Source organism: Podarcis cretensis, assembly GCF_951804945.1.
Source record: "Podarcis cretensis genome assembly, chromosome: 8".
Taxonomy (NCBI): Eukaryota; Metazoa; Chordata; class Lepidosauria; order Squamata; family Lacertidae; genus Podarcis; species Podarcis cretensis.
This window is the reverse complement of record NC_137177.1, coordinates 8856741-8881091: the sequence shown is the minus strand read 5'-3', so window position 1 is coordinate 8881091 and position 24351 is coordinate 8856741. Positions and strand designations below refer to the sequence as shown.

Here is a 24351-nt window from a genome sequence, read left to right as displayed (position 1 = left end):
ACCCCACCCATCTCACTGGCATGCCCCAACCACTCTGAGTGGCTTCTAACATATATACAAACATAAGAAAACTTTGAACTTAAAACAAAACAGGGCTGTCTTCAGATGTCTTCTAAAGGTTGTACAGTGGTACCTAGGGTTAAGTACTTAATTCGTTCCGGAGGTCCGTTCTTAACCTGAAACTGTTCTTAACGTGAAGCACCACTTTAGCTAATGGGGCCTCCTGCTGCCGCCGCGCCGCCGGAGCACAATTTCTGTTCTCATCCTGAAGCAAAGTTCTTAACCTGAAGCACTATTTCTGGGTTAGCGGAGTCTGTAACCTGAAGCGTATGTAACCTGAGGTACCACTGTATATACGTTTGGCTCGGGGGTTGCATAACTCCATACCCTCCAACGTTTCTCTGATGAAAGTAGGGATGCCCTAAGCGACAATTGTAGGAGCCTGTGAATGCTGAACAATGGTCTGGTATCCAATTGGCTTTTACTCAGAGTAGATCCATTGAAATTAAGGCACCTAAGTTAGTCGTATTCATTGATTCCAACGAGTCTAACATGAGAGGATGCCATCTTGTCCTTAGACACAAGCAGCAAACTCTCTGTGGACCTGACTTCACATTACCTCTTGACTCATCTTCCGTTCACACAATCAGGGTACGTATGTGTGTGTGTGTCTGTCCTATGTTGTGTTGTAAACTCTGTCCCCCCCACTCCCTTGGCCCTGCTTGTGTTGACAGAAGCCTGACATGCAGAAATGTAGCAGGAAAAACCTTGTCCTCTTTAGTGGTGATAAAGCCTAGTGGAAACTTTATTTGCTTACAATATTTATTTAAGTACCCTTCCTCAAAAGATTCCAGGGCGGCGCACGAAGAAGTGCGAATGAAATCTGCACAATGATAACGGAAGAGCAACGAGACAACTTTATAAAAACCTCCCAAATCTAAAAACAGAATAAAACACCTTTAAAAAACAACAACCCTCCATTAGCAATCTTAAAAGGCTTCTCTTTTTCACATGTTTTGTTCCTCCACATACTGCTGGTGTCAGAGGCTGTATACACACCATACATTTAAAGCACCCCCCTTTAAAAAAAACTCCTGGGAACTGTAGTTTACCCCTAATGGCGCTATAGTTCCCAGCACCCTTAACAAACTACAGTTGCCTAGATTCTTTGTGGGGAGGGGAATGTGCTTTAAAGTCACTGGGAGGAAAAACAGTTAAGGTCACTAAGTTGGCCCATAAAAATACAGAATCTGTACAGTGGTACCTCGGGTTAAGTACTTAATTCATTCCGGAGGTCCGTTCTTAACCTGAAACTGTTCTTAACCTGAAGCACCACTTTAGCTAATGGGGCCTCCTGCTGCTGCCGCGCCGCCGGAGCACGATTTCTGTTCTCATCCTGAAGCAAAGTTCTTAAGCCAAGGTAATATTTCTGGGTTAGTGGAGTCTGTAACCTGAAGCGTATGTAACATGAAGCATATGTAACCTGAGGTACCACTGTATTAGGTAAATATCTTTATTAGGGCAACTCTAACCAAAAAGGGCTCATTCACATTTCCCTTCTGCCTCAGTTTCTAGGCATGGGTCTGCAATTTGTAGGGATGTTGCTGGGGGGTTTTGTCCCTGGGGAAACCTACTGTTTACTCCTGAATCGGAACGAATATCGTTCCACAACCTGATTGACGCTTGTTCCGATTCAGCAGTAAACAGATGGATTTCCTGGGAAAAGCAGTGGGACCAAGAAAAATTGCTTGGATCTGGGCCTATGAATCAGAGACCTGTAATTAGCAATCGCAACAGGAGCAGAACTGTGAATAAGGCCGTAGTGTGCAATATTTTGAATTCCCCAGAACTCTTTTAACTAGCTAGATCAGGGATGGCGATCCTCTGCTCTCCCAATTGCTATTGGTCTCCATATCCCCCCGTGGGGAAGATGGGGGGCAACTGGCAACCTTCAGTCTCCCCCCTGCCACCTCCTAGCTCCACTTCTCCCCTCTCCGCCAGCTGCTTCCTTTGTTTTGAAATGAATACGCTGCGTGCTTTTGTTTCCTTTGAAATCGGCCTCTGAGATGGGAATCAACGTTTACCAGCCCCAGACCTTGCAGGCAGGAACATGGCAGAGCTGGTCTGGCCGGGGGCCAGGAAAACACCCAGGGATCTGTCACAGCCAGCGGCAACTGGGGACACAGCCAAGGAACCTACAGCTGCCGGCACGGGGCTCTGCAGTATCGGGCGCGGGCTCAAGAGGAGAAACTGAGGCACGCCATGGCAAGGGACGTGGCCAGAGTCATGCAGAGGCACAACCTAGCACAGCCTTCCTTCAGCTGGTGTCCTCCAGAAGTCTTGGACTACAAATCCCATCAGCCCCAGCAAGCAGGAGGAAGGCACAGAATGGGGCTGGTGAGGCGTGAGGCCTGGAGAGAGCAGCAGGGGCCACACAGAGAGACTTGGAGGGCCACACTCATCTCCCAGGCCTGAGGTTCCCCACTCCTGCTTAAAAATGGATGGATTTCTCGAAATTTTTCTACGTATTTATGTTTTTCCTACTTTATGCAAAGGGACGCGGGTGGCTCTGTGGGTTAAACCACAGAGCCTAGGGCTTGCCGATCAGAAGATCGGCGGTTCGAATCCCCACAACGGGGTGAGCTCCTGTTGCTCGGTCCCTGCTCCTGCCAACCTAGCAGTTCGAAAGCACGTCAAAGTGCAAGTAGATAAATAGGTACCGCTCCAGTGGAAAGGTAAATGGTGTTTCCGTGCGCTGCTCTGGTTTGCCAGAAGCGGCTTAGTCATGCTGGCCACGTGACCCGGAAGCTGTACGCCGGCTCCCTCGGCCAGTAAAGAGAGATGAGCGCCGCAACCCCAGAGTCGGCCATGACTGGACCTAATGGTCAAGGGTCCCTTTACCTTTTTACATTATGTAAACAACTCTGTGAGGGCAGTGTGCCATGAAAGGCAGAGGATCGATCCTTGAATTGATTAATAGAATTGTAGAGCAGGAAGGGACCCCGAGGGTCATCCAGTCCAACCCCCTGCAACGCAAGAATCAGGGCTAAAGCATCCATGACAGACGGCCATACAACCTCTGCTTAAAAACTTCCCGAGGGAGACCATTCCACTTCTGAACAGCTCTTACTGTCAGAAACATCTTCCTGATGTTTAGCTGCAATCTCCTTTTTTGTAACTTTGAAGCCATGGGTTCAAACCCTACCCACCAGAGCAGGAGAAAACAAGCTTGTTCCCTCCTCCATGTGGCAGCCCTTGAGATATTTGAAGATGGCTGTCACATCTCCTCTTTCCCAGGCTAAACACACCCACCTCCCTCAACCGTTCCTCATAAGGCTTGGTTTCCAGACCCTTGATCATCTCGGTTGCCCTCCTCTGCCCACCTTCCAGCTTGTCGGAACAAAATAAATATGCACCCAAAGAGAGTGGGGGAAACCCACACAGTGGGGCAGGATTAGCCTGAGCAGCTGAGCATCCTTGCCCTCAATCCTGCCAACCGCGGGATGGTCTTACCTCGGCTCACGCGCTGCTTGGCACCAGAAAGGATCCCTGGCGTGTCGATAAGGCTGATGCTCTCCAGAACCTGGTTTGGCAAGTGGGCGCACATGAACCTATGTGGGCAGAAAGAGAGAAGGCCAGAGGCCAAGGTGAGGGGCTTGTGTAGACAAGAGCAGCGAGAAAGGAGGCTTAGAGAGATTTCCTGATTTACAGAGGTTCCCCCCGAAAAAAAATGTTAATGATCTAGGTAAAGGTAAAGGTACCCCTGCCCGTACGGGCCAGTCTTGACAGACTCTGGGGTTGTGCGCCCATCTCACTTAAGAGGCCAGGGGCCAGCGCTGTCCGGAGACACTTCCGGGTCACGTGGCCAGCGTGACATCGCTGCTCTGGCAAGCCAGAGCCGCACACGGAAACGCCGTTTACCTTCCCGCTGGTAAGCGGTCCCTATTTATCTACTTGCACCCGGAGGTGCTTTCGAACTGCTAGGTTGGCAGGCGCTGGGACCGAGCAGCGGGAGCGCACCCCGCCGCAGGGATTCGAACCGCCGACCTTTCGATCAGCAAGCCCTAGGCACTGAGGCTTTTACCCACAGCGCCACCTGCGTCCCGTTAATGATCTAAATCATATCAATTATCTAAATCAGTGGCTCCCAATTGGTGGTCTGCGGACCCTTGTGGGGTCCACATAACCCACCCAGGGGCCCCGTGGCACATAATAATAATAATAATAATTTATTATTTATACCCCGCCCATCTGGCTGGGTTTTCCCAGCGACTCTGGGTGGCTTCCAAAACAATATTAAAATACAGTAATGGATCAAACATTAGAAGCTTCCCTAAACAGGGCTGCCTTCAGATGTCTTCTAAAAGTCTGGTAGTTATTGTTCTCTTTGACATCTGGTGGGAGGGCGTTCCACAGGGAGGGTGCCACTACTGAGAAGGCCCTCTGCCTGGTTCCCTGTAACTTGGCTTCTCGCAGTGAAGGAACCGCCAGAAGGCCCTCAGTGCTGGACCTCAGTGTCTGAGTAGAATGATGGGGGGTGGAGATGCTCCTTCAGATATACTGGACCGAGGCCGTTTAACCATCAACTGTCCAGAACATCCCATTTTGGGGTCACATGACTGGCACACAAGTGCGGACCAGAAGACATGTGCCCCAGTTTTGTGCTGGGACACATTGGAGGGTATGGTGGCACCATTCACATAACAAAAACTACCACAGAGATAATAAACATTTGCAAAAGTAGTAATAATAATAATAATAATTTATTACTTATATCCCACCCATCTGGCCGGCTTCCAAAAGGGTATTAAAAACACTATAAAACATCAAACATTAAAAACTTCCCTAAACAGGGCTGCCTTCAGATGTCTTCTAAAAGTCAGGTAGTTGTTTATTTCCTTGACATCTGGTGGGAGAGTGTTCCACAGGTCGGGTGCCACTACCAAGAAGGCCTTCTGCCTGGTTCCCTGTAACCTCACATCTCGCAGTGAGGGAACTGCCAGAAGACCCTCAGAACTGGACCTCAGTGTCTGGACTGGATAATGGTGGTGGAGATGCTCTTTCAGGTATAATGGGCCAAGGCTGTTTAGGGCTTTAAAAGTCAGCACCAACACTTTGAATTGTGCTCGGAAATGTACTGGGAGCCAATATAGGCCTTTCAGGACCGGTGTTATATGGTCTCGGCAAGGGTCCTTGGCTTGGCTTTTGAAAAACAGGGGGTCCGCAGTGCAAACTGGGAACCGCTGAACTAAATGAACAAAAAGATAACTAAATGCTTGCTCAGTTGGCACATGTGACCCTCATAAATGCCTGTGAGTCTCACATGCCTGCTGAGCGTTTAGGCACATTTAGCTAAATTTTTGGGTTTAAGTAATTTATGCTTTTAGAGGGAGAAAAAACTCTAAGCCAGGAAAACACAAGGGAAAGCTCAGTGGCAGAACACGAATGTCTCAGGTTTAATCCCTGTCAACATCCCTGGGTAAGACTGGGAAGACCCCTAGTCTGAAATCCCAGAGAGCCATGCCAATAAGGGCTTATCCACCCTTATCTTTTGCCCTGCACTGTCTAGGCACAAGTCTGTGCTTTGAAGTTCCCTGTCCAAGGGCTCCCCCCCCCTTTGCCCCAGTGCTTTCCACACAAAACCCGCTCTTTTAACAATGAATCAAACAGCAATTTGAGTTTTCTGTGGATTGCAGTTTACTCCGATTCAACGGTAAGGAGCAGGTTTTCACGGGGAAAGTTTAGCGGCAAAAACAAAAACCCAAATTCTTTAAACAGACCCTCTTAAGTGCCCCTATTTTCCAGGGACAGCCCCAGATTTACAGAAGCAATCCTGGTTTCTGATTTATTAATAATATAATAATAATAATTTATTATTTATACCCCGCCCATATGGCTGGGTTTCCCCAACCACTCTGGGTGGCTCCCAACAGAACACTAAAATACAATAACCTATTAAACATTAAAAGCTTCCCTAAAGAGGGCTGCCTTCAGATGTCTTCTAAAAGTCTGGTGGTTGTTTTTCTCTTGGACATCTGGTGGGGGGGTGTTCCACAGGGCAGGCGCCACTACCGAGAAGGCCCTCTGCCTGGTTCCCTGTAACTTGGCTTCCCGCAGTGAGGGAACCGCCAGAAGGCCCTCGGCGCTGGGCCTCAGTGTCCGGGCAGAACGATGGAGGTAGAGACGCTCCTTCAGGTATACTGGATCAAGGCAGTTTAGTTTAATCTCAGAATGTCCCGCTTTTCCTTAGGACATCCCTATTTTCACCAGAGAAATGTTGGAGGGTATGGAGTTATGTGGCCCCTGAGCCAAGGAGATCAGTCGCTATACATAGAAGACACCTGAAGCAGCCCTGTACAGGGAAGTTGGTTAATGTTTTATTTTTATTTTTTTATATGTTGGAAGCTGCCCAGAATGGCTGGGGCAACCCAGTCAGGTGGTCAGGGTATAAATAATGAAATTATTATTATTATTATGGAATAGGACATCTCTATTTTCATCAGAAATGTCTGGACTAGACATTTGGTGTAGACCAGGGTTTCCCAAACTTGGGCCTCCAGCTGTTTTTTGGACTACAACTCCCATCACCCTTGACCACTGGTCCTGCTAACTAGGGAGGATGGGAGTTGTAGTCAAACAGCTAGAGGCCCAAGTTTGGGAAACCCTGGCGCAGGCAATAAAGAGCTAAATGAACCAGTGGCTTGACTTGGAAAAGCCAGCATCCTCTATTCGTTCTGCTTTTCCAGTAAGCCTGCCTTAGAGATTAACAACAGGAACAAAGAAGTCGAGTTATGGATGTTAAATACCGTATTTTTTGCTCTATAAGACTCACTTTTCCCCTCCTAAAAAGTAAGGGGAAATGTGTGCGCGTCTTATGGAGCGAATGCAGGCTGTGCAGCTATCCCAGAAGCCAGAACAGCAAGAGGGATTGCTGCTTTCACTGTGCAGCGATCCCTCTTGCTGTTCTGGCTTCTGAGATTCAGAATATATATATTTTTTGTTTTCCTCCTCCAAAAACTAGGTGCGTCTTGTGGTCTGGTGCGTCTTATAGAGCGAAAAATACGGTATATACCAATTTGAATGAACAAGAGAGCGCACCCTTTCCCTCTTGGCTTTTCCCGGCCTGTTTGTTCTTTTTTCTTCTGCTCCGGGCTCCTAAAAGCGTTGCCACCCCTCTCCTCGCTCCTCATACACCAAGAAGCAATAAGAGCAGCGCTCTGAGCAGCCAAGAACCAAGGGAGCAGCTCTTGTTTTCTTGTGTTCGGCGCTTGTCACTTTTAAAAACTCCCCCCGTTTCCAGTTGTGCTCATGACCCAGCAGCTGATGGAGATCACAAGGATCTCAGTTGTGCTGTGAACACTCCCCTGGAGCGTCAGGACTGCCCCAGCCAAAAGCCTGCCGAACTGCTGCTACTAGCTCTCTCTGTGCCTCCTCCTCCTCCTCTTTCCATATCTGTGTACACCAGGAATTTTGGCACCCTGGGAGGTTGCCTGCTTTGCTCCTGCGGTTTTGGCTCGCCCGCTGGTTCCATCCATTCAAACTTGCCCTCCCTGGTTAACCCACGCTAGCATAAGCAACAAAGGGCGGCGGGGAAAAGCTGTTGGTGGATATCAGGAAGCTCTGATTAAAGCACCAAGACCAGATGTGTTAGAGCAGTGGGAGGACGGTAGCTTGGTGGCAGAGCACCTCTGCCTTGCACCCAGAAAGTCGCAGGTTCAATCCCTGTCATGGGTGTCGCAGGAGGGGGGGCAGCGACCTCCTCAAATCAAGTAAATAAACAGAAGTACTTAACTAAAAGTAGAAATTTTAGAAGGATTTTGGCAGGTTTTATTCTGAGCACTTGGGGTCAAAAGAAAGTGATTTGAAACAATTCTTGTTATTTAAGGAATATATAAGACTATATTGTAAAAATGATGCCATCCTAGCAGAACTGAATGATACTTGTGTACAATAAATAAATGGAATAAACAGCTTAGAGGAATATATGGAAAAAGATATAAAACAAACAGTGCGACAAAATCAAGACGATAGAAAAAGTATAATGAGAACGACTGGAAGTTTTTAACAGAAAACATGATGTTGTATAAATATGTGGCTCTTTTAATTGCCTTTCTTTTTTGTTACTTTTAAACCTTTTTTCGACCTTTTTAAGGTGACAAATCCCTTTTTTTCTTCTTTCTTTTTTGTGCTTAATTTTGTTATACTTACCTTTACTGTATGATTGTATTTTAAATTAATAAAGATTTATAGTAAAAAAATGAAACAACTCTTGTTGAGATATTTTATTCTGAATCTGCTAGACAGAGACAAGGAAGAGGATCATGAGTGGTGGGTGTCCTGCCTGCCCCCAAGATAAATCCTGACTACCCCACCCCCCGAAACATAAATCCTGGCTATGCCCATGATCCCTGTTGTCTCCTGGTAGGGTGCTAGAAGCTCCTGCCTGAAATAGAGGTTGGGTGGCCATCTGTCATGGCTGCTTCAGTTGAGATTCCTGTTGAGATTGCAGGGGGTTGGACTGGATGACCCCAACTCTACAATTTTATGATGCTATGAAACTGTGGGGATTGTAGACAACTCAGCCTGGCCCGACTCAGACGTCTTCTTCTTTGGTGATCACTCGTAGCCGAGTAAGATTGTCTTCCATAAACACGGTTTTAACAATGAGTCCGTAAGTGACTGTGGAGGCCAATTCTGGATCCACACGTCCTTCCACAGTGGAGACATTGGTTTCCTGGTGGGAGTTGATCACGGGGAGGGTTTGCCAAACTGTGCCTTCCTCTTAGCGCGTTTCTCCCTTGCGTCCTGCGTTTGAGTGTCTTCAAAGCCCATGACACATTTGGTAAAGGCTGTTCTCCAACTGGAGCGCCCGCAGGCCATTTTATTCCCAGTTGTCGGTGTTTACATTACATTTTTTTAGATTTGCCTTGAGACAGTCTTTGAACCTCTTTTGTTGACTACCAGCATTATGCTTTCCATTTTTAAAGTCTGGAATAGAGTAGTTGCTTTGGAAGACGATCATCAGGCATCCGCACAACATGACTAGTCCAATGAAGCTGATGTTGAAGAATCATTGCTTCAACACTGGTGATCTTTGCTTCTACACTGATATTAGTTCGCCTGTCTTCCCAAGTGATGTGTAAAATTTCTCGGAGACACCATTGGTGGAATCTTTCGAGGAAAGATTAACAAACCTCGCAGCATTACAAACCTCGCAGATCAATCAACTAAAATTTGGGTTGATTAATCTAACATTCTCACTTGAAGCCCAAACACAGAGGGTTTTCCTGCGCTGTGAGTCGGCTGTGTCACTGATCGATATGAATTAACTTTTAGACTGAATTTGTCAGTCGTTTTCATGGTGTTTTTCTACATTCTACGCCACTTCAGTGTTTTTATAAGCAACTTGTAAATTCATGCAATAAATAACCTGAATGAAACGTTGAAACAAAAATTTGCAGCCCTGTTTTAAAGGGTGGAATAGATTCACCCATTTGTGCCCCAAAGAAAAGTGTTTCTAGAAATAACCAAGCCTGATGCCCCTGGAACTTGCTCCCAAGCAGGGAAAGGGGGGGGGACAGGAATGTGGGTTAGTTCTCGTTTTGGGTCACTTACTGATTTGGGAAGGTGCAAAACACTAAAAATTTGTACAAATTTTGAAGAGTAATTGTGTTTCAGTTTGTCTATTGGTTCGGGAAGTGAGGTTTAGCTGAGTTCCCATTAAAATGAGATATGCAAAAGGAATTTTTCCTCCCCCATCTCTACCTCTGAGAGAACAGGGGTGGGCCAAGGAAGAACTGAGACAATCTGACTGCCTTCAGCGCCTGGGGAGGAGTTCATGTTTACAAACCCCTGGATGGAGGAAGGTGCACAGCTCAACCAGTATAAACAAGGATGCTAAAAGTAGAACCTGCCGGAAAATACCCAGGGACATCCAATTCCACAGTTTCCCACTGTCCTGGGCCAAAGTACAGCCAACAGTCAAAAGTCTGTGCTGTTTTTTAAGAATACCCCCCCCCCCACACACACACACGTACATACAAAAAATGAGGAAACAGTCTGAATCTTTTAAACCTACATAACAGGCAGAAAATCAACAGGTTGAGCTTGGAGCTGCAGCAGTGGAAAACCAGTGGATTTCTGCCTGTAGTGCCACTAATAAAAGGCCCAGGGCCTTTGTTGGTAACAATGCACTCAACTCTAGCATTCTTCAGCATATCCTCCAAAATCCTGCTCAGACATCCCCAACCTTTGGCCCTTCAGATGTTTTGGACTACAATTCCCATCATCCCTGACCACTGGTGCTGTTAGCTAGGGATCATGGGAGTTGTAGGCAAAACATCTGGAGGGCCGCAGGTTGGGGGTGCCCAATCCTGCTGATTACAATTGGGATGTTCGTTTTTGGTCCCGAGCTCTTGCGGGAGCCGGGTGACTTGCGCCAGAACACAAGAAGAAAAAAATGGGACATTCTGGGATCCAGTTAGAAGCCGTGATGGCTTTTGTAATTCTGGGGTGTCTCACTCAAAACAGGACAGTTGACGAGTATGCCCCGGTCATAGAATTGGAAGGGACCCTGAGGATCATCCAGTCCAGCCCCGCCTTGTAGCCGAAAAGGACAAAAGGTTGCGTCATCCTAGTGCAAGCTGTGTATAGCTAAAAGTCAAGGCATTCTTTGGTCTTTCTCTTCAACATGCATACCCTAATAAGGCCCAGTGTTTCTCCATTTCGCCCTGGCACTCATCTGCTGGGAACAGCTCCCATCTGTCCCAAAAGCCAGCACATCTGGAGGGCTGATTTATTTCCAGGCTGTTGGGACATGGGGTGTTGCGGGGACAACCTGGCACAGAGAATCGCACTTTGTTCCAGAGAGTTCGGCTTGCATCTCCACTCCTCACCCCTGAAAGACCTCTAGCCTCTATTTTTCTTTCTCTCCCTCTCTCTCCTTCTCTTTGCCCCTGCAAAGAGTGGGCTGGGAGGAAACAGGTGCCTTTTGCATTCCCTACACCCTGATTCTGTGAAACAGCTGGGCAGCATCTGGAATGCTACCCCAAAGGGCGGAGAGGAACATCACGAGTCCCAGGCCGAGCTTGAGAAGGGGAAGTAGAGGCTAGTGGAGGACCCATAAAATGAGGGACACACTGGGTTCAGTTCACATTCAAAGGCATCTTAACAAAGGAGACATCACCTTGCCAACAAAGGTCCGTATAGTTAAAACTATGGTTTTCCAAGTAGAATCATAGAATCATAGAGTTGGAAGAGACCACAAGGGCCATCGAGTCCAACCCCCTGCCAAGCAGGAAACACCATCAGAGCACTCCTGACATATGGTTGTCAAGCCTCTGCTTAAAGACCTCCAAAGAAGGAGACTCCACCACACTCCTTGGCAGCAAATTCCACTGTCAAACAGCTCTTACTGTCAGGAAGTTCTTCTTAATGTTTAGGTGGAATCTTCTTTCTTGTAATTTGGATCCATTGCTCCGTGTCCGCTTCTCTGGAGCAGCAGAAAACAACCTTTCTCCCTCCTCTATGTGACATCCTTTTATATATTTGAACATGGCTATCATATCACCCCTTAACCTCCTCTTCTCCAGGCTAAACATGCCCAGCTCCCTTAGCCGTTCCTCATAAGGCATCGTTTCCAGGCCTTTGACCATTTTGGTTGCCCTCCTCTGGACACGTTCCAGTTTGTCAGTGTCCTTCTTGAACTGTGGTGCTGTGGTACTGTGTTTGGAAGTGAGAGCTGGACCATCAAGAAGGCTGATCGCCGAAGAATGAATGCTTTTGAATTATGGTGCTGGAGGAGACTCCCGAGAGTCCCATGGACTGCAAGAAGATCAAACCTCTCCATTCTGAAGGAAATCAGCCCTGAGTGCTCACTGGAAGGACAGATCCTGAAGCTGAGGCTCCAATACTTTGGCCACCTCATGAGAAGATAAGACTCCCTGGAAAAGACCCTGATGCTGGGAAAGATGGAGGGCACAAGGAGAAGGGGAGGACAGAGGACGAGATGGTTGGACAGTGTTCTCGAAGCTACCAGCATGAGTTTGACCAAACTGCGGGAGGCAGTGGAAGACAGGAGTGCCTGGCGTGCTCTGGTCCATGGGGTCACGAAGAGTCGGACACAACTAAACGACTAAACAACCACCACCACCTAATTTTTGCTTTCCCAAACAATAAGCAAACCGAAACAGCCATCTTTAGAAATCGCGGCACTCCCCAAGTTTTGCAAACCAGTTGCAAACGTGTACACTAACGGTTATGCTAGGGTAAAGAGAATATCTTAGTGAAAATAACATGCATTGTGTTAGGCAAAACTGCTTTGCAAAAAATGTGAATAGGGCAAAATTGCACATGTGTGAATTAGGAGATAGTTGCACAAATGCTGAATTGTTAGGAGCACTATTTAGAATAAAACACAACCTGTTGTTGAAAAGTGGGGAGTTGAGCTAAATATTGGAAAACTAGAAACTGAGAAACGCCAAAATTCCTAGTGGTTAGAGTGGGGGTTTGAAGTTGAAAGTCCTGGATATAATTAAGGCTGGTATCTTATTTTGGAGGGAATTTGCTTGAGGGCCTCTGCTCAATGGAAAGGGGGCGAATTCAATACACACCTAGGAATGAATCTGGATCAAAAAAGCATGAGGAATATCTCCTCTCCCTTCCCCAGTTTAGAAGCACATGAAGCCGCCAAATATTGTCTTATTTTACTCCCATGCCGAATGCAGCATGAACTGAAAATACCCATCAGGTCTCCTATACAGAAATGCTGGGCTGATGGAACTGGAATTGCCAGCTTAGATAGCTCGGTTGGTTAGAGCGTACTGCTGATAATGCCAAGGTTGCAGGTTCAATTCCCCCACTCAAGGGACAGCTGTGTGTTCTTTCATTGCAGGGACTGAACTAGATCCCTTCCAGCTCTACAGTTCTAAGATTCCATGAAGTCCAATGACATCTGAAGAGCCACAGACGCACACACACCCCACCCAGTAACAAGGAGGACACATAGCAGTGAATGTAGTTTGGGCTCCACCTATTCCAGTGACGGGGAACTTATGGCCCTCCAGAGATTGCCTTGACTAGAACTCCCATCATCCTGGACCACTGGCCATTCTGGCTGGGAATGATGGGGGTTGGAGTCCAGCAATGCCTGGAGGGCTGCAGGCTCCCAATGCCTGCATTAAACCCTGGCAAACCTTTTTCCTCATCCCTCTAGACCAGTTTCCCCAAACTTGGCTCTCCAACTGTTTCTGGACTACAATTCCCATCATCCCTGACCACTGGTTCTGCTCGCTAGGGATGATGGGAGTTGTAGTCCAAAAACACATGGAGGCCCAAATCTGGGAAACACTGCTCTAGGCCACTGGTTGCCCATGGGCGGGTCATGAAGGAATTTCGAGTGGGCCATGTGCTGATCTGAGGTTGAGTTGCACACTATGAGGTACACTCAACATTTTCTTTTTGTCATCCTGCATTTTTTAAACAGAAGTAGAAAGGCAGGTACAGTAGTACCTCGAGTTACATACGCTTCAGGTTACATACACTTCAGGTTACAGACTCCGCTAACCCAGAAATATTACCTCAGCTTAAGAACTTTGCTTCAGGAAGAGAACAGAAATCGTGCTCCGGCGGTGTGGCGGCAGCAGGAGGCCCCATTAGCTAAAGTGATGCTTCAGGTTAAGAACAGTTTCAGGTTAAGAACAGACGTCCAGAACGAATTAAGTACTTAACCTGAGGTACCACTGTATAAGCTGATGCAAAGGAAGGCAGCCTCTTCTAGGGCTGGGGAGAAATCAAACTTTTGTCTGCATTTCAACAAGCGAAGCATTTTTTGAACCAATAAGCTAGCTGAAGCACAGTTATCCTTTGAAATCTGTGATTTGCTTCTCCAGCCAAACAGTGCACATGAAAGGGTATACATAAAAATGCACATGAACGAACTTTACAAAAATGCATCATTTTAAGGGGGAAATTGCGTACATTAGGAGAAATTTGCACTAAAAAGCTGGCAAACCTAGGTGATACTTTTAGAATTAAAACCAGCAAATTGCTGAGGGAATGTGGAGAACTGAATTTAAGACGGTCAAATTCAGCTTCTCTCGTTTTCTTATTCCCCCCCCCCCCACAGTTGAACCACGTATGCCATCTTGAGCTCACTGGCGAAAAAGTGGGGCATATAAATGTCAATAAGAGAGAGGTGTTGCATCAGATCAACACCGAGAGGGGAAATGGTCATATAATAATGTAATCTAGTGTCATGTTGCATGTTCAAGTTAATAAAGTTGGGTCCTGAGACTGAAAGGGGTGAAGAGGAGGAAGAAGAGTTTGGATTTGATATCCCTCTTTATCACTACCCAAAGGAGTCTCAAAGCGGCTAACATTCTCCTTTCCCTTCCTTCCCCACAACAAACGCTCCGTGAGATGCGTGAGGCTGAGAGGCTTCAAAGAAGTGTGACTAGCCCAAGGTCACCCAGCAGCTGAATGTGGAGGAGCAGGGAAGCGAACCCGGTTCCCCAGATTACGAGACTACCACTCTTAACCACTACACCACACAGCCATACAACACAAACACACCTCTCTGAGCTTAGCCTTGACAAAGAATGCACTCAAAGGCCAGAAAATATGGGGAGGTGGTAGTTCTGGGGCACTCACCGGTTGAGAAAGGTGTTCCCAAAAGGGTTAAGTTTCCGGAAGGGCTTTTTGGGGTCCACGATGAGAGCGTTGCCCGGAATGATGCCCTCTGTTTCGCCGTGCATGACGGCAATGAAAGAGTCGGTGGTGGGCTCAGGCCCAATGCGGCTCCCGGGGATGTCCTGCTCCAGCAGGTATTTGATGAAGGTGGTCTTTCCGGTAGAGTATTGTCCCACCACCAGCACCATGGGCTTATTGTCGAAGTCGGCATCTTCCAGGGACGGGGAATGGAAGTCGTGGAAGCGGTAGTACTCTTCCACGGGCAGCAGCTTCCTCTTGTAGAGGTCCTTCAGGCCCTCGGTGACCGTACGGATCACTTCGGGGTTCTTCTTCTCGTTCTTCTTCATCCAGCTGAACATCTTGGCAGCCCAGTGAGAATGGCACGGAGCCCGGTCCCTTGGAAGTGGACTGTAAATCGAAGAAGCTGGAGGTGCGGTGGAAGAGGAGGGGAGTTTTGTTGGAGATCGAAGTCTTGACAGACAGCCTGCAGACCTTTCAAGAAGGAGATCAGGATTGACAGAAGTAGGCAAGGGCCCCAAACCTGACCAAAAGGCTGTTGGAATCCAGCACCCAAAGAGAATCCTGTGAGCTAATGGGTCTCTAATCTTCCAGGGAGCTGAGATGAAACCGAGATTTTATGGATGGCATCTGTAGTTCTTCTATATCAGACTTTGGTGGGCTGGGTCCAGAACTTTGAGGAGATCCCAAGCAAAAGGACCTCAGTCAAGAGATCTTCTGGGGGATATTCTTCCAGCTGTAAACTTGCTGATCACCCGAGCTTTAGGTGTAAAAGCACCGCATGCACTTTGCCGCTGGATATAAAGACTCCAGATCAGAAATAAATACTCCGATGTGTGAATCGCTGTGTTTCTTCTGCTGCCTTTCGAAGAGAAGACTTCACTTTCTTCTCCAAAATGCGGTCGAGAGAGGCTGTAAGCCAGCACACAGCGGTGCAGGCAAGGGTGGAGTAAGGGAGACACGAATGCCAGTTTCAGATGGAAAATCCCTTTTGGTTGTTTGGGAGGGTTTGGTTTTTTTTTTTAATGTTGGTTTTCCTTCCCCACTTCTGGGGTCCTGAGAAGGTTCTGAAGGGGACTCCCGCTTGGAGGAAGGCGCTGGCTGTTGGGACGAGCAGCTGCCAAGAAACAGGGTGCAGAATACATTAGCATAAATTATTCCGGAAGGGAGGGTGACGCCTGGGATGTCCAAGAACTTGAGAACAAGTAATGCGCAAAAAGAAAAAAAGAGATACACACATTCCCAGCTCCTCTCCAAAGTTGCAAGAATGCAGGCTTGGCAAATGACGGCCTCTGATGCCACCGTGTGGTATAGGAAGGAAGGAAGGGCGAGCCCAAAAGAAAGGTGGAGGAAGAAGATGGGATACAGTGGTACCTCGAGTTAAGTACTTAATTCGTTCCAGAGGTCCGTTCTTAACCTGAAACTGTTCTTCATGTGAAGCACCACTTTAGCTAATGGGGCCTCCCACTGCTGCTGCGTCGCCGGAGCACAATTTCTGTTCTCATCCTGAAGCAAAGTTCTTAACCCAGGGTACTATTTCTGGGTTAGTGGAGTCTGTAACCTGAAGCGTATGTAACCTGAAGCATCTGTAACCTGAGGTACCACTGTATATCAGGGGTCAGCAAACTTTTTCAGCAGGGAGCCAGTCCACAGTCCCTCAGACCTTGCGGGGGCGCTATATTTTTTTTTTGGGGGGGGAGAACAAATTCCTATGCCCCACAAATAACCCAGAGATGCATTTTAAATAAAAGGACACATTCTACTCATGTAAAAACATACCAATTCCTGGACCATCCACGGGCCGGACTTAGAAGGCTATTGGGCCAGATCCGGCCCCCGGGCCTTAGGCTGCCTACCCATGGGATATATCACAGGCTGGCAGAGTTTGGAGGGACCTTGAGAGTCATCTAATCCAACCCCCTGCAGTGCAGAAATCTTTTACCCAACGTGGGGCTCAAACCCACGACCCTGAGATTAAGAGCCTCATGCTCTACAGACTGAGCTGTCCCTCAGGTCCATTGAGGGATGTCCCAGGGTAGGATCCTGACAGACTGAGCTCCTGTGAGGAGACCACATGCTTACGGAGCATGATTTGCTTGCCCAAAGCTGATGTGGAGGTTAGATAATGCCCAATCTTTCTCATTGCAACTTATTAAAGCAGCCGGCTTGTTTTCCTGGCAGATCCCTTTGTAAGTTACTCAAAGTGTAAAGCAGCCCACACTATGATTCTGTCCCTCAGACCTCAGAAGAGCATAATGGTCTTAGAATAGCTCTGATCCTCACTTCCAGTAGCATGAATTTCAAGCATCTTTGAGGCAGTGGGGATTCTAAAACCCTGATGTTTGCCATCACGCACCCTTTAATGGTCAAACTGGGAAACTTTACTAACAATAAAAGGTAGTTGAAAACTGGCAGAAGGTCAGAACAAAAATTCAAAATGAACACAAGCACTGTAGCTCTAAAACTGGACTAATCCTATCCTATTCACTGGTTTACTCACAGGAAAGGAGGAGTCAGATGCCATATTATCCACCAAATAAGAAAAGGGCCAACACAGCAAAGCTCTGTTCACCTGTACGCACTGAGGATCAGAGAACCTCGGTTCAAACAGTTGCACATTCCATTGCTGGGCAACCACCATTGCTAGCCTAGAATAATATTTATTTATTTATGTATTATTATTATTATTATTTATACCATGCCCATCTGGCTGGGTTTCCCCAGCCACTCTGGGCGGCTTCCAACAAAATACTAAAATACAATAATACAGGTGGTTGGTTTCACTCGTCCAAGCAGCCTGTCCACATCCTTGGAGGTAACAGATTGGAATTGATCCCACGCAACTTGACTAGACAGGACTCTAGCAGTCTCCCGCCCCGGCCCTGCTCCCAAGGTGGAGTCTACCTCTTTCCGAATCTGAGTGACTTTATCTGCAAAAAAACTTTGCAAAATCATTGCAGGAGATCATGTGGCCCGTACTGGGCCCCAATGGAGCAGGTGGTTCAACTAAACTGTGAACCACCTGAAAAAGTCTCCTGCTGCTGTTTTCTGCAGATGCAATAGAAGCGATGAAGTCTTCTTCACCGCCACTTACCGCCACTTGGTAGGCTCGACATTGAGCTCTAACCCGTGTCCGGTCAACTTCAGAATGAGTTATCCACCACCGGCGCTCTAGCCGTCTCAGCGGTTGTTTCATTGCCCTCAGATCCGTGGAAAACCATGGGGCTATCCGGGCTCCATGCAATCGGAGAGGCCGCTTCGGAGCCAAACAGTCAACAGCCCTGGTTAACTCCCCATTCCAGCGGGCCACCAGGGAATCAGTTGAAAGGCCATCAACATGGGATAAAACATCCCCTACCACTCTCTGGAAACCATTTGGATCCATTAAGTGGTGGGGGTGGGCCATCCAAATCGGTCCCACCTCCCTGCAGAGGGGAAGGGTAGCAGAGAAGTCCAGTTGCACCAGGAAGTGATCTGACCATGGCACTTCTTTAGTTTCACTTTTACTTAGTGTCAGATCACCAACATCCATAGAGGTGAACACCAGGTCCAAGGCATGTCCGTGGCTATGGGTTGGGCCAGACATATTCAGGGACAGCCCCATGGAGGCCACGCTTTCCACGAAATCCCGAGTGGCCCCTTGTAAAGTCATGTCGGCATGGATGTTAAAATCCCCTAGGACAACCAAACTAGGAGAACATCTGCCACGACCTGAAGCAGCTCGGGCAGGGAATCCTTGGTGCAGTGGGGAGGTCAGTACACCAAAAGGAATCCTGTACTGTCCCTATTGCCCAACTTCCAGAACATGCGCTCGGAGAACTGGGTCTTCCCAATAGGACGCATGGTGCAAACTAATGACTTCCTAAAAATCATTGCAACACCCCCTCCCCGCCCACAAGGCCTGGGTGGCTGTGCATAAGAGAAACCTGGTGAACAAGCAGCGGCAAGGACAGGCCCATCTGCTTCATCCAACCAAGTCTCTGTTACACATGCCAGGTCAAGTCCTCCATTCATGATCAAGTCATGGATGGCAGTGGTCTTATGAATCATTGACCTGGCATTGCACAGCAGCACCTTCAGGTAGTGTGGGTATCCCTTGCTGATTCTAGTATCCGTCAGGTCAGGACCAGACCCGGAGGCAGGGATAGTCCTCAAACGACTAAACCTGCCTCCTCGGTAATGACATGGTCTGGTCTTAGCGTAACTCCTTCTCCTACCCGTGATCACTGAGATTGGTTGTCCCAGTGCATTCCGCGCCCCACCCCCCCGGAACCTGCCCCAGCCATTTTGTTGGCTGGGACCCACTCCCCGGCAGCCCTGACCCCTCCCCTTAAGAACAAAATAAAACCTTTTTCAGAAAATCCACAATAAAACAACACAAACAAAAAACTGTAAAAATTAAAAACACATCCAAATCAAACAAATTCCCAAACCTAACCAAACATTCATCCCACCCCAACCCCACACAAAAAAATTCAAAAGGGGAAAAAAGAAAATTTTAAAACATTTTTAAAAGAACTCTGCACTGCTCTGAGTCCTCCTGGACAACAGCAGCAGCTGCCCTTATGAGGCCTGTCAGGCCCCACCCTGGGCCAGGTGGTGAGTGGCAGGAATGCGGCCATTAGGCACTCATGCCCAGGTTCCAGGAGAGTCAGTGTGGACTGCACAGCACATTTTTCAGCAATTTCAGATATTGTGATATACCGTGGTACCTCGCAAGACGAATGCCTCGTAAGACAAAAAACTCGCAAAACGAAAGAGTTTTTCGTTTTTTGAGTTGCTTCGCAAGACTGATTTCCCTATGGGCTTGCTTCGCAAGACGAAAACATCTTGCAAGTTTGTTTCCTTTGTCTTGCAAGTTTGTTTCCTTTTTCTTAAAACCGTGCATTCACTTCGAGGAGCAACTCATAGCACGCGGTGTGGTAGCCTTTTTTGAGGTTTTTGAAGACTTTGGTGATTTTTGAAGCTTTTCCAAAGTCCGTGCTTCGCAAGACGAAAAAATCGCAAGACGAAAAAACTCGCGGAACGAATTAATTTCGTCTTGCGAGGCACCACTGTATCAGAATATAACTATGCATAGCTGCTCAGCTATCACGCTGTTGAAAATCAGATATCGCTCAGCCCTAGTCTTTCCTTTAGTATACCTAAAATCCTTTGCTTATTATGGGCGACCCCACATGTTGTTCAAAAAATTGCTGCTTTATCTTATTTGGGATGCTTCTGAGCTCTAAAAAGATATTTTTAACTGTTATAGACACCAAATTATATTCTTTAGCAACGAGTGCTCTATCACTTGGTGGAGATTTTAATATAGTGGTGCCTCGCAAGACGAAATTAATCCGTTCCGTGAGTCTCTTCGTCTTGCGGTTTTTTCGTCTTGCGAAGCACGGCTATTAGCGGCTTAGCGGCTATTAGCGGTTTAGCGGCTATTAGCGGCTATTAGCGGCTTAGAAAAGGGGGGGAAAGGGGGAAAACTCGCAAGAACTCGCAAGACGTTTCGTCTTGCGAAGCAAGCCCATAGGGAAATTCGTCTTGCGAAGCACCTCAAAAGACGGAAAACTCTTTTGTCTAGCGAGTTTTTCGTCTTGCGAGGCATTCGTCTTGCGGGGCACCACTGTACCTTCCTGTCCACTCCTCCCGTTCTGCCAAGGGCCGGGTTCTTTCCAGACCTGGAGCCAAAAAGCACACCAGTGGATGAAGAATAAGTCATGCTTTACAGTGGTACCTCGGGTTACATATGCTTCAGGTTACATACGCTTGAGGTTACAGACTCCGCTAACCCATAAATAGTGCTTCAGGTTAAGAACTTTGCTTCAGGATGAGAACAGAAATCGTGCTCCAGCGGCGTGGCAGCAGCAGGAGGCCCCATTAGCTAAAGTGGTGCTTCAGGTTAAGAACAGTTTCAGGTTAAGTACGGACCTCCGGAACAAATTAAGTACTTAACCCGAGGTACCACTGTATTTGCATAAGGTTAACAGATAGCAGCAGGCATACGAAACACAAATTATAGTATACCTGACAGAAGTCACACACAATCTCCCCTTCAGCTGCCAGGAGCTCCAGGTAGAGCAGCGAGAAAAACCCCAGCCAACAGTCTCACATCATCTGCTACCTTGATCTCTGAAGAAGCTCTCTGAGCCCCTTCAACTTACAGCTTTTATAGCCAACTTTGATTGACTTGATTGACTGTACCTGGTTAGCAGGCAAACTCATGATCAGCCCGGGACACCGGGTGTGACTCAACAGGAATGCGGAGCAGCTGAGAGTCTCCAACCCAATTCACTGCAACTGGGTATCCTCCCCACTAGCCAATCAGCACTTAGAAGACAGGAGACCCAGGAAACCCCTGACACAGGTGTGTGGAGAACAAGTTATACCAGCGAGAATCAGCAAACTTTAAACCGGGGATGTAAAGGGAAAGAGACATGTCATCTAACTCCTCAAAATTACAATGGTCTTCTGCGTTTCCCCTACACCACTTATATGGTTATTGTTAATATTATTGGACTTCTCAACATATGATTGCTGGAGCTCCAGACTTTGTTTCTAGAACATTGAATCTTTTAAAGTAGGAATTGTAGGTTGACTCTCCTTGACCTATGAGGTCCACACCCACTGCCAAGGCAGGCTCCTTCACCCTGTTTCCTGGGCTGGCCAGTCCTGGTTCTCCATTATGGACACGGAAAGAACAGCAACAGCTGACTTGGGCACTGTGCTTTGCCATTCCACAGCTCTTTTTTCAGCTGTAGCTTCATTTTCTCCTGGTTTCAGCTGCTGACTGTTCCATCTGACTTGTCTTCAGCTGCAGTGGTGCTTCTGCTGGCTGTGTTTAATTATATAAATTCTTTATACATCAGATAACAACTATATTTTGCAAAGGCACATGTTAAGAACTTTCGTATCCTTTGTCTGATACCTGCATACAGCAGCTGCATACAACAACCATACTTTACCAAGGCAGATGTGGAACATTACAAAGAAAAGTTCATCTTTTGCAAGTACTGTTCCTTAAAGTTGTTACGTTTGACACTTGTATTTGCTAAGACATACGTGGAACACAAAAAGATTTTATCTGGACATTTTGTTTAAAAAAATTGATTCATTTGTACATACGTGAAACACAAAAGCTTCTTTATGGACATTATGTATATAAGAACTTATCTATTTGTATTTCCTGTTCTAAATGTTGGTCCTTAATTGCTTCTACTCAATTAGATAATGTGAAAAGAGTTATGTTTATATGATGTATAAAGAATTTATATAGTTAAACACAGCCAGTTACGTTGTGGGTATATTTGTTAGTTGAATTTACGTAACTATTGGTTTGAACGTGTTGTGTGGTGCTTCTGCTGGCAGACAGCTGAGTTTTCTCCAGCACTCGATCGCTTTTCCAAGAGGCGCACTGGTGCCTCCATCCTGTGGCTGTGGAAGGGAAGCATCACTCCACGTGCTCCGTCTCCACGGGGAACAGAAGTTGCTGTCCTCGGCCGTGGGTGGCTGCAGTTCCAGATACCATTCCTGCTCTGGAGCTACTTTGGCTTGCCTGTAAAACAGAAATAGGAACTGGGTAACCAGCCTTCACAACATAGGAAAATGGCCAAGTAAACAGCTATTTTCGTGGAGGAAGGTCAAGATACTAACTGATATGCATGAAATTTCATATATGGTGATATAATTCCTAGTGTTGTAAGATAAGACCTTTGGAGCAGGCATTTTTTAAAAAAGGTTTTTTATGAACCACCCTAGTAGGGCAGTAATTGATCCTTGATCATTTGTCACCCCCCCTTCATGATGGCACCTGGGGTGGACCACCCCCCGCCTCCCATTTCCTATGCCCCTGCTGATGTAGCATTTGGTGTATGACCTTGTCTGCAATTGTTCTGCTCTCTTACATAGAATCATAGAATTGTAGAACTTTTCACCTTCCTGCCTATTATATTTCATACGCCTGTTGAAGGAGTTCCAGTGAAGCACTAGTTATTTGGCCTAGTAATAGTATTTACAAAGAAGGCAGGACTCTTCCTTAGAAGCAGAGGGGAATAGGTTAGGTAAGTGGCAACTTTTCAGATGTACGATTTCCTGAGAAAAGCCTACTCCTCTCCCCGGGGAATAAGCCAGAGAGGGCATATACAGGACATATACGGTCCCTGGTTGCCAAGAGCCTTGGAGGCACTGCAAGAGGCGCTGCAACTATGATGTAGAATGGAAGGAGAAAGGTGGGGTGGTGGTGGCTAATTTTGGCATCACATAGGGTGCCCCTGAAATTTGAGACCACAAGGTCCGCCACTGGGTGAAGTCAAACCGCTGGGCACAAGTCTGGGCAGTGTGGATGGACGTCCTGGGCTGCCCAGACAACAAGCCTCCCCTCTCAGTCTCACTGATGGGGTCCAAAGGAAAGCAGAGCAAGATGTTTGGCACCAGCTTAGCTGGAGGTTTACAAGGCGCCATCCTACCGTCTCAGGGACTCCAGGCCAGATTTGTGAAGAGTTTACTCCATTTCTTCACTTTGATATTTGGACCCACTCTTGGTCACATCCACTCCATCTGCCAGAACCTGTCTTCACCGGGAGGAGAATTTCCTACGTCACCAATGGCTTCCCACACGAGAGGGTTCCCAGGGTGTGGCCACTGTCAAATGCTGACAGCTTTTAGGTGTCAAACGTCAGAACTGAGGGCAGAGTGGGGACCAAGAGTAGACAAACTACCCCAGGAGCACAATGTGTCCCCCACCAGAGGTACTGCGCAGTTCTTAAACACTGGGGCAATTGCTTCTCTGTGCATGGTGCCAGTTAGCAGCAATCTTTTCATTTTCGGGTATTTCCCCCCAAAATTAATATTTCCAAAAATGCATTATGAAAACATGCATTCCCATACATACACCACAACTTATAAGCATATGTGTCTGTAAAACATGGGGTGAGCAGCAAGCTGGTCTTTGGTTTTCTGGAGAATTTGTAAATGAAATAAAGCTCTGCCATTCTCTTGCAAAGGTATCTTTGTGCTTTGTTCCTCTTGCCAGGTATTCAAGTTCACACCATCTGAGTCCTTCCAGAACGTGATTATAACCACACGTGTTGCCACTGAGAGAAATGCCATTTGTGATTTATCCATCAAATCCTGATTCTCATTTGAATGCAGATTAGATAACGCAAGCTCTGGAGATTTTGTGATATGCTGATGAGTAATTTTGGGACGCAGGTGGCGCTGTGGGTTAAAGCCTCAGCGCCTAGGGCTTGCCGATCGAAAGGTCGGGGGTTCGAATCCCTGCGGCGGGGTGCGCTCCCGCTGCTCGGTCCCAGCGCCTGCCAACCTAGCAGTTCGAAAGCACCTCAAAGTGCAAGTAGATAAATAGGGACCGCTTACCAGCGGGAAGGTAAACGGCGTTTCCGTGTGCGGCTCTGGCTCGCCAGAGCAGCGATGTCACGCTGGCCACGTGACCCGGAAGTGTCTCCGGACAGCGCTGGCCCCTGGCCTCTTAAGTGAGATGGGCGCACAACCCCAGAGTCTGTCAAGACTGGCCCGTACGGGCAGGGGTACCTTTACCTTTACCTTTTAATTTTGGTGCCTATAGCTGCCTTTGTCCCCTCACTGCCCCAGCACCTAGTATGTTTATGCATATGTGAAAGTTTAACTGGGGTTAAGTAC

General features: G+C 47.3%; 1 protein-coding gene and 1 long non-coding RNA gene across 2 annotated transcripts in view; both read right to left on the bottom strand.

Moving 5' to 3' along the window:
- Window positions 1-20788, bottom strand: part of EHD2 (EH domain containing 2) — a 50264-nt gene extending 29476 nt beyond the window's left edge. The window contains exons 1-3 of the mRNA XM_079985561.1: window positions 20722-20788; window positions 14650-15823; window positions 3514-3611 (exon numbers count right to left, since the gene is read on the bottom strand). Of these exons, the coding sequence (XP_079841687.1) occupies window positions 3514-3611; window positions 14650-15047 (496 nt within the window). The 5' untranslated portion in view covers window positions 15048-15823; window positions 20722-20788. The remainder of the gene's footprint in view (window positions 1-3513; window positions 3612-14649; window positions 15824-20721) is intronic.
- A 1699-nt stretch (window positions 20789-22487) lies between these two features.
- The window catches only part of LOC307221396, a 50175-nt gene continuing 48311 nt past the window's right edge, over window positions 22488-24351 (bottom strand). The window contains exon 5 of the long non-coding RNA XR_013841365.1: window positions 22488-23264. This is a non-coding gene — a long non-coding RNA (uncharacterized lncRNA). The remainder of the gene's footprint in view (window positions 23265-24351) is intronic.